Source organism: Microcaecilia unicolor, chromosome 1 (genome assembly GCF_901765095.1).
Source record: "Microcaecilia unicolor chromosome 1, aMicUni1.1, whole genome shotgun sequence".
NCBI lineage: Eukaryota > Metazoa > Chordata > Amphibia > Gymnophiona > Siphonopidae > Microcaecilia > Microcaecilia unicolor.
In genome coordinates this window covers 77,780,939-77,791,289 of record NC_044031.1, presented here as the reverse complement: position 1 = coordinate 77,791,289, position 10,351 = coordinate 77,780,939, and the positions used below count along the sequence as shown (strand labels likewise).

The following is a 10,351-nucleotide window of genomic DNA, read 5'->3' as shown; positions in this document are numbered from 1 at the left end:
AATCAGTCACCCAAAGACCTCTAGTTGCTTTGCAGCGACTATGCACCTGTTTTAGGAAACTTAAAAAGCATATTTCGTTCCTTGCCTTTGTTTGAAGGGGGGCTCTAGCTCATCTTTTAATTGAATCAGCAGTTCCAACCTTCTCCTAAACAAAGAAAGGGGGAAAACTGAATACCAAAATGTTCTGTGCGCCTCAATCTTTTACTTCCAAGTTTTTTTTACATGTTTTATCCGCACAACCAAGCATATCTGTATTAACACGGAAGAGGTACTTGTTAATATATTGAAGAATTGCTTCTGGTGTCAGTTTCCTCTAATAATTACAAGAAAAAAAAGGAAATATCAAATATAATTCAAGTAATAATACTCTGTTCTCTTCAAATCATGCGAATTATAATACTGAAGCAGTGCTGTGTTTTTCTATTTGCGCATCGTGAAATTATTTTCATAGTGGTAATTTTGAGTTGAGATGAGAAGAGAAAAGAACAGAAGATACCAGGTCGGGTTCAACAGCAGCCTCCATCCTCCACTCCAGTTGCCATAGGGGAAAAGGAAGCACGTTCAAAAAGTCGGCGACCTAGCACAAAATCACTAATTGCATTTTCACTAACTGGAAAAAGGGTCGTGGCAATACTGATTTTCTCAATTTTGTTTCACCCTAGGTATTTAGTACTTAAACCTGCCTTAAATAACTGACCAGTGATGTCCCGTGGAAACTTTGTTTTGAACATAAAGACATTTTAACAATTTTCACAATCGTACTACGGATTTTTTTTAAAGGACACCTGCAATCACAAATGGGATTCACTATATAAATGTGAGAACATCCAAAACTTAAAGGGAAGTGTCTGAATCACTGTTTGTTATACGTTATAAGACAATTAGAACCCGATATAACTTCCCAAAATTAATAAAGTTAATAAACAAAGAATTAAAATTATTAAAGTCTTCCTCTAGTTTGACAGATTTTTCTTTCAGTGGCGGATTTGGCTTCTTGATCAATATAGGTGATTATTCTTCAAAACTCACTAGAAAGCATTTAGGCTTGCAAGCACGTACCCCCAAACATTTAAATCTACAGACATGCGAAAGTTGAAATGTGTATTAATTCCAATGGCAGGCGAAGCGATGTGACTTCTCCAAGTTTCAGAGATCTCACCATTTTCTGAAATTTGCTCATATTCGATCTACAAAGTTTATTTGACGAAACTAATGACACCCTCAGTTATTCTTTACACCAAGGGGTGAAACAAAACTCCAAACATATAACGCACTTTTCTTTGACTTAATAACTTTACTCTCTTCATTGTATTTTATCTTGAGGATTCCAATTCATCAAAGAGCTTTTCTCACGTATTTATAAAACACCTTTGTTTTGATGCTGCCATGCAATGGTCTATTTTTATTGATATTTTTTTCTTTATTTTTCTGTTTCCTTTCATTCTCACATTGGAAACAATAGCCTGTATAAAATTACAAGACATATTACAAAAATTCAGACTGTTATAAAGGCACATCAATCACTATGACTCATTGTGAGTGCTTATAAAATATTGCACATTTGTTTAATTAGTAATATTTTATAATGGTATCATGATGTATCCGTTTTCTCGTTTAAAACGTGCACAGATTACAGTTACTGAAATGATGTATGCAGATCAACGTATTTCATTCGATCAGAAGTCTGTTACTACCCGCTAACTTACAGCATATAAATAATGTACATTGCCATAAGGATGTGTTAGTATTACACCAACCTGAAAATAAAAACATATATTTTTAAGGGAAACAGGTTAAAAGCTTTGTTTTTCTTCTTCTTTGGAAAATTGTCCTTAAGTTTATATTCTTTCGTGAAATAGGCGTATTAACTCATCCATAGTAGCAAACCGAACTTTTAAAATAGATGTCCTCTTCTACTTTTATGAGATACTATTTTTATTAATTCATCCAAAGTGTGCTAAAATTTAATTTATGTTCTAGATTAAACAGATGGGTCTCTTCATTCAGAATTTTTGCAGTCCACTAGTAGTGTCCTGGCGTTCCTTTCGTAGGCATATTATGTGAGTAAATCTTTGGAAAACAAGGTCATGAAGAGGGACTAGTGTTCTGTAGACAGAACGCATAGAAGACAGCAATCAAATTATAGATCTTTTTTTTTATCTCTAATAACGAGGGCAAGGCAAGAGAAGATAAATAGGTCCACAAGAGATTATCTGATAGTTATCTATGATCTGTAACCCCATTTGTAATTATTATACAGATTATCTGATCTGTATAATAATTACAAATGGGGCTACAGATCATAGATAACTATCTTTAGGGGGGGGGGAAGGGCCATTATACGAACCTTCATTTTAAACTCAAGACGCTAGCACTGAGGAAGAGGTGAGCCCATGTAGATTTCCTCTCCATCCTCTCCCCCCACCCACCCCGCTCGAAATCCCACGAGCCTGATCTGCTTTGGGACCTTTCCACGGCTTCTTTTTCCCGGGTGTCACAGGAGCGCAGGACTGGGAGAGCAGCAGCAGCACGTGAGCAGCATCCAGGGCCCCCCTCCCCCTTCTTCTCCGAGCCCCTGACAGCCGCGCAGCCAATGGCGGTCGCCGGATCCAGCCCCGCCCACCAATCTGGTCACTTCAAAGACCGCCCGCCAATGGGCGCCCTGGCAGCGCCTTGAAGTGGAAGGAACGATCGTGGGGCAGCGCTCAGTGTGTCGCTGCCGCCGGCGCCCGAACTCCGGTGCTGCCTGCACGCCCCCACCCTCCCACCCCTATCCTTCCTCCTCCCGCTGCTCGTGGGCGGGGGAGCAGGAGCCGCCGAGTCTGATGGAAAAATCCAAAAATTTCCGCATCGACGCTCTATTGGCCGCCGATCCGCCCAAGGCTCAGACCTCGCCGCTGGCGCTGGTCACCTCGCTGTCGTCGCCGTCGGGCAGCCCGCCCTCGGAGCACACGGCCAGCAGCGGCTCGGACTGCCTGCGCACCGACAGCCCCTCACCGCCTCGGATCGGCGTCTGCGGGCTGCTACCCAAGCCGGCTTTCCTGAACGGGGTTGGCGGGGGGAGTCAGCAGCAGCAGTCGGGGGTGGCTGGCGGTCTAATGGGCTTCCATCCGCAGGGGGCGGCTCTGTACGGGCATCCCGTGTACAGCTACGCGGCAGCGGCGGCTCTGGCGGCGGGGCAGCACCCGGCTCTCTCTTACTCCTATGCCGCCCACCTGCAGGGCTCGCATCCCTCGCACCCCGCCGACCCCATCAAGCTGAGTGCCGGCACCTTCCAACTGGACCAGTGGCTCCGAGCGTCCACGGCCGGCATGATGCTGCCCAAAATGCCGGACTTTAACTGTAAGTGTGGGCTCACCACCTATCCGTCCGATGTGGGGAGGAGGGAGAGGCTAAGTTAACCTAAATTGCTCATTTTTCTCCTTGGTTCCGATTTCATTTTTTGTTGTTGTAATGAATCAAGGTGTGAAATGAAAAGGGAATACCTTTATAGGACTTCAAATAATTGAAGGATACAAATATGCGGCCACTTGCACTGGTAGCAAAGAGCAAGAAGCGCTTGGGAATTAATGTAGAGGTCTTTTTAATAATAATTAATTAATATTATCTGAAGCAGGGCCCATAGGAGTAAAATGGGTCCTGTGGCAGATAACATGCATTAATGTTTAATGTTTTAAAAAACATATAGTTTGGAAGTCTGTTGAAAAGCATGAAAACAAAAATCGTGTAATGGTTGCACCAGTGTATACAGTATTATCTACTGTATACAGTTTCTGAATTTAATTAATCCAGAGCGTGTTTTCTTACCAAATAGGATCAGTGACCGCATGTGACATTGGGGCTAGTCTAAAAATGGCAGGCATTTTATTTTAATTTTTTTTTCAATAAAATTCATTAGGGTATTTCAAACTTGTTTCCAATTAAATTAATGTATAAGCGACTAATGCTGGGGATGCCTTCATTTTTTTCTTTCATGGCATCCAACAGAGGACTAGGCTTTCCTGGACTTAATTTAAAATAATAATTTCAACTCCAGCTAATTGCAGCTTTAGAAAAAGGCCTATTTTTAAATACTAGCAGTAGAGAACATATACTAGCAGTAGAGATCTAGTACTTGAACCATTGCTATTTAACATATTTACATATGATCTGGAAATTCGAAAGTGAGGGGATTAATTTTGCAGATGACACAAAATTATTCAAAGTTGTTAAAAAACACATGTGAACTGTGAAAACTGCAGGAAGACTGGACATCCAATTGGCAGATGAAATTGAATGTAGACAAATGCAAAGTGATGCACTTTGGAAAGAATAATCCAAACCATAGTTACCTGATGCTGGGGTCCACCTTAGGGGATAGCACCCAAGAAAAAGATCTAGGTGTCATCGTAGACAAGGTGCTGAAATCCTTTGCCCAGTGTGCTACAGAAGGCAAAAAAGCAAACAAGATGTTAGGAATTATTAGGCAATGGATGGAAAATAAGATCAAGAATATTATAAGGCCTCTGTATTGCTCCATGGTATAACCTCACCATGAGTATTGTGTTCAGTTCTGGTCGCCATATCTCAAAAATATAGCAGAATTAGAAAAGGTACAAACAAAAGCCACCAAAATAATAAACAGGATTGAACTCCTCTTGTAGGAGAAAAGAATAAAGAGGTTAGGACTTTGAAAAGAGGGGGGGGGGGGGGGAATATGATTGAGGTCTACAAAATCCTGAGTGGTATAGAACTCATAAAAGTGAATCGATTTTTTTTTTACTCTTTCTAAACGTTCAGACTAGGGGGCATCCATTAAAATTATGTGTAAATACTTTTAAAATAGGAGAAATATGTTTTTACTCAAAGAATAGTTGAGGTCTGGAACTGTTGCCATAGGATGTGGTAACAGCAGTTAGCATATTTGGGTTTTAAAAAGGTTTGGACAAGTTCCTGGAGGAAAAGTCCATAGTTTGCTGTGGAGATAGGCATAAGGGAAGCCACTGCTTGCCCTTGGATTGCTAGCATGGAATGTTACTACTATTTGGGTTTCTGCCAGGTACTTGTGACCTTGATTGGCCACTGTTGGAAGCAGGATACTTGGCTGGAAGGACCATTGATCTGACCCAATATGGCTATTCTTATGCTCTTATGAAGTTTTAGAACAATATACACCCCCATAGACTGTGTAACCACCTGTCTGCTTTAAGATGGAGGTGTTTTGAAGAAGGCTGCCTTATATTTCTACCTTGATCTTAAATTGTAAGAGTACTTTTTTTTTTAATATACTTACAACTTTTGACTATACCATTTTTTTAACAGCTGTTATTGAAAAACCGGGCCTACAGCAGCTCTACAGTGTGTATAATATGGATTTATTTCGTTTTCTCTTTGTTTTACTACAATGGTAGACATTTTAAATTTGAAAATTATGTTAACGTGCCTTCTAAAAATAAGGCTGAGAGGGCCAAATGTTAAACCTGATAGTGAGTACAATAAAACTGCATACTAACTGGGAAACTGCACTTCCACACCACAACAGGTATTTCTAACATTTCAAAGCAGAGTGAAGCAAAAATGGGTTAATTGATTCTCACCATCCAATCCATTCTTTAAAAAAAAAAAAAAAAAAGCCCAGCTATTCAGGAAGAAAACACTAGTAAATCTGTAAATTATTACCGTGTCAACCAGGATGCCAACATGAATAAACAGCCACTAGAATGGAGAAGACTGGCAGCAAAGTGAGAAACTCTCCAGCCGGGCAGTGTTTCTGCACCGCACAGGGCTCGTTTTCATACCGCTTCTTTTAACATCTTTGCTCCAAAAAGCAGTAGTAAATGCCATCCTTTTTACAATCAACCTTCCTATAAAAAGAAAATGCCACGACTAGTGTGGCATGCTGCAGTGTATAATGCAGACAACTGTCCGGATTGTACTGCCTTAACCTGCTGTGTCAAAATTCGCCAATTCCCCTCCACGTGTGAGAACTGATTAAGATAAAGTGACCGGACAAAGCAAAGAGCAATGCTTAAAAATAAATAAATAACTATATATATATACACTTTGTCTTAAACTGTTATTATTATAATAAACTAGCAATAGAACCCTTGAAGCTTTTTACAGGGCCACTGCAAAAATAATTAAAACGTTAAAAAAATTTTTTGCAGTGGTCCTGTAAAAAGCTTCAAGGGTTCTATTGCTAGTTTACTACAATAATAACAGATTAAGACTAAGTTGAAAAAGAAAACAGGTTGCCTAAACTCTATTCTTACAGTTCTTGGGCTGGTGAAGTAATTTATATATATTCTTTACAATGTTACTCACACCTTACCTACATCAGAAATGTACTCTGTATCCAAATACTTGACTATATTCTTGATCGTGTTATTCATGGCCTATATGCAACAATAACTGTTATCTTAATCTTTATTTACCAATAACGAATCATTGTAAGCCACATCGAGCCTGCAAATAGGTGGGAAAATGTGGGATACAAATGCAATAAATAAATAAAATAAAATTTTCATTTTGATTTTCTGTTTCTAACCTGGCTCCAAGTAATGGATTTTAAATATAAAACTGAAATTATAGAAGTCCAATTTCCAATTCTTATTTATTTAACAGATTTAGACCCATTTTGCCAAAAGGCAGCTGTTTCAGGGGAAATCTTGTAATGTGATATTCTTTTTGCCCTAAGAGTACTGGGGTAGTCTGTGAGTCCCAGCGTGCCACTGGAAGTCTATCTTTTTAATTAAAAGTTCTAATGTATGGGGACGTTGGGAATTGGACTGCCTTTATTGAACTAAATCAGGGGCGTGCACGTTAAAATGAAGTTAATTTGCTCCTCCCTGGAGAGACAGGGATCCCGATGAAATGATCTCAGCTTCTGTTTTATTGTCCGGCGCTGGTTAGGCTCTTGGGAAATTAAGAAATCTCTCTCGAGTCATAAATTTCCCTGCTGGGGCAAAGTCATGAAATTGTGTAAATACAAACACGGCTTGTCTGCCTTTGCATGTCAGTGAGATAACACATAACGACAGTTCGCCATACTTTTTACTGGTCGAGCTTACTAAAGCGTCTTCCTAAAACGGGAGTCGCATAAACTGTGGATGACATCAAGGCTTAACATGGTCATTATAGTAAAAATCCCCTCGAACCACACCTGTCTGGGCTAGCAAAAGTATTCAAAATAAAAGCGTGCAAAATACAGTGTTTGAGTATAATATCTAAAACTACACCTTATATAAATATACAAAATATGCAGTACTCGTGTAGATCTGTAACAGAGTGAAGTACAGTTTACAAAATAAAATGGGGAAAGTGTCAAAAATACACTGCGTTCTTATAAAAACTATTCCCAATACCTATTTTAATCTAAAATATTAAAATACGCAATAGCAGTACTGTATCGCCATTGGGTATTTTATAACCGATACTGCAGCTCTGCCACTTTGCGGCCTGTTTTAGTGTGGTTTTCACCCGGAAGTTTGATGCGGTGCTTAGTGTACTCAAATCAGTTTTCACCTATTTCATTGAAACCAATGTTGTGCAGATTACATTCTTGTTGGAAACCAGCTGTCCAACTTATATATTTCATTGATTGTTACTATTTGAACCTTGTTTTAAAATTTAATCTGGGTACAACATGCAGCGCTTTCTTATATAATATGTCGGAGTGTGTAAAGATTTACTTAAAACCTTTGAGCGTTTGGTCCATGGAATAGGTGGTTGCAAAACTGGAATTGTGTGGTTGCAGCGGAAGTGAATTGATAACCATTGCACCTGTCTTGGTAGCCACGGAGACTAGTGTGTGTCCGCTGCTGAAGCCGGCACTTCTGTGCCTTGTGTTTGTATTGCAGCCCAGCCACAATCCGCCCTACTGGGCAAGTGCCGTCGACCCCGCACTGCCTTCACCAGCCAACAGCTGCTCGAACTGGAGCATCAGTTCAAACTCAACAAGTACCTGTCACGGCCCAAACGCTTCGAAGTGGCCACCTCCCTCATGCTGACCGAAACGCAGGTATGGGGAGGAGGAGGGGGACCACATGGTATTACTGACAGGGTGACTGTGGGGGGTGGGGGTGGGAGCGAAACAAATCCCATACTCAGCCTCGCAGCAGACAAGGACACTAGTCTGGTTTTGATGTTTTAGACTAACGGGGCTTACGCTCTAGAATTATTTCTCCCCTTTCCAGGAGCCTAAAATAACCCTCATCCTTATAGACTGATCTCCTTGTCTCCTCATTTGTCTTCCGATCCTTCCAAACACCATTCCGAGTGGTGATAATAGCAATACAATCCTGCCTGTAGCTTGCCTCCGGGACACTGTTCTAAAAAATGTGCCTTTCTGATCTTCTGAATTCCTTCTCCCATACCCTATGCATATATTGCTTTTGTAAAGCTTAATCCGTATATATATTTTGAAAATATACCATTTTTTATATGCGTTCTTTAATAGCAACTTGTCCTGATTTTGGCCAAAGGCAAAGAAAGAGAACTTGGTCTACTATGGAAGAGCAGGGACAAATATTATATCAGCAGCCTCACTGAGCCACTGCAAAAGGGGCAGCAGAAAATGGAAGGGTGGGAGGGAAGAGATTTGTGTCAAACATCGCTTTACTGCACTAGAAGCAAAAGCCAAAATCATAAAGTGTGGCGTGGTGTGCAGTGTTAGGGGGACCAGGGTTGGCAGCGTCCTGGGGATAGATGATCACCTGTCCCCTGCTCCTAGACTGACCGCCGCTCTCTCTCGCCTCTGCAGGTCAAAATCTGGTTCCAGAATCGGCGCATGAAGTGGAAAAGGAGCAAAAAGGCCAAAGAGCAGGCGGCGCAGGAAGCAGAGAAACACAAGGGCGGCCGGGGAGAGGACAAGTGCGAGGAGGCGGAGCCGGCGGCGCCGCGGAGCAGCAGAGCGCGGGACTTGGGGGACAGTGAGGATGAGCCGCGCAACACGCAGGCGCAGGGCGAGGGAGGCTCGCGCTTGACCTACCACTCTTCCGACTGCACGTCAGAGGAGGAGGAGGAGGAGCCCAGCCATAACACGCGGAGCCGGAGCCAGCGCTGAGCCGTAGCGGGAGCTCCGCAGGACCACACCACCTGCGCCTGGCCGGTCACACACTCGCCCCGCGCGCTACTCTCTGCGCCGGGCCTGGGAACCCCCGCACGTGATTTCGGATAGGGCGACGAGGACAAGGGCTCCTTCTTTCCTCCAATCCAGACAGTTCTTCCCTTCCAGCACAATTCAATCGGACCAGTGCGGGGCTTGTTTTTTTTCCAGCTTATGACCCGTGTATTTATCCTTAACATACACAGGACAGTCTTGAACTTTTTTTGGCGAGATTTGTACATGTTTGCTTTCCTCTTTAAAGATAGAAGGAACAGGATTCAGAGGAAGGCTCAAGGTTAATTCAGTGTTAAATGACGTTTTGAATTTGAACATAAATTTGCAACATAAAAAAATTGTTTTACATTTTTTTTCCTAGCTGTTGACTGTATTATATATCGGTAATTCTGTTTACGTCATGAACAGTGAAACTGCTGCAAACGTCAATTGTATACTCTTTATTTTTGTATTTTAAAATATAAAAAAGATACGCTACTTATGCATGCTAAATTATTTAGCTTCTCTCATTGTCCACCATGGGCAGTAAAATAAAATGTTTTCTACTGGACAGTGGTGTAGCTACTCTTCTTAAATAAAGGTGAGAACATTCTATGAAGTCAGTTTCATAAAAGAAAATAGCTACTGCATATACAATAAAACTGTATAACTGATTTAAAAACATACAACACATTAGCTTAAATTCACATCTATAAGTTGGGAAAGATTTGCATTAACAGACTGCAAAATAATTGGAAATACATTGGAGAAAACACATTGTAAATGTGTATGTTACTTTTCTTCCATTCAGAATTCCACGTTTCTAAGTGCTGTGTATTCAAAATTTTTAAGAACAATGATTGTACATTAGGTGCAATAAAATGCTTATATAAACAGCATCTTCTACACTAGCCCATAGTTTTAAGTCCACTTTAAATGTAAAACTGTCAACTTTATTTACTTCTAGTTTAATGTATGAACTATTTTTCCTTTATGGTATGTTTTGATACTAATCTTATAAGACAGGTCAGGCTAACCTCTTATTGGGCGGCTATCTCTGTTTGCATATAGATATGGGTTCATTCTTTTGAAGTTTAATATCATTTTTAGCTTAGTCTGAAAGCCAGATGTATATTATTATTTATTAAAGCTTGTTTCCATTATGTTTCATAAAGATGGTAAAGCACAACTGTGGGACCTACCAAAATACTCCTCTAGTCTGTACACCTCTGGTTTTGCGTCATTGTTTTTCTTTTTAAACCTAGTTTGGTT

At 40.8% G+C, this 10,351-nt stretch overlaps 1 protein-coding gene across 1 annotated transcript; it reads left to right on the top strand.

Moving 5' to 3' along the window:
• Positions 1 to 2,779: 2,779 nt before the first annotated feature.
• Positions 2,780 to 9,649, top strand: MNX1 (motor neuron and pancreas homeobox 1). Its single transcript, XM_030189914.1, has 3 exons — positions 2,780 to 3,342; positions 7,839 to 7,999; positions 8,741 to 9,649. The coding sequence occupies exons 1-3, from the start codon at positions 2,826 to 2,828 to the stop codon at positions 9,041 to 9,043; spliced, it is 981 nt and encodes a 326-aa protein (XP_030045774.1). The 5' UTR covers positions 2,780 to 2,825; the 3' UTR covers positions 9,044 to 9,649.
• Positions 9,650 to 10,351: the final 702 nt, after the last annotated feature.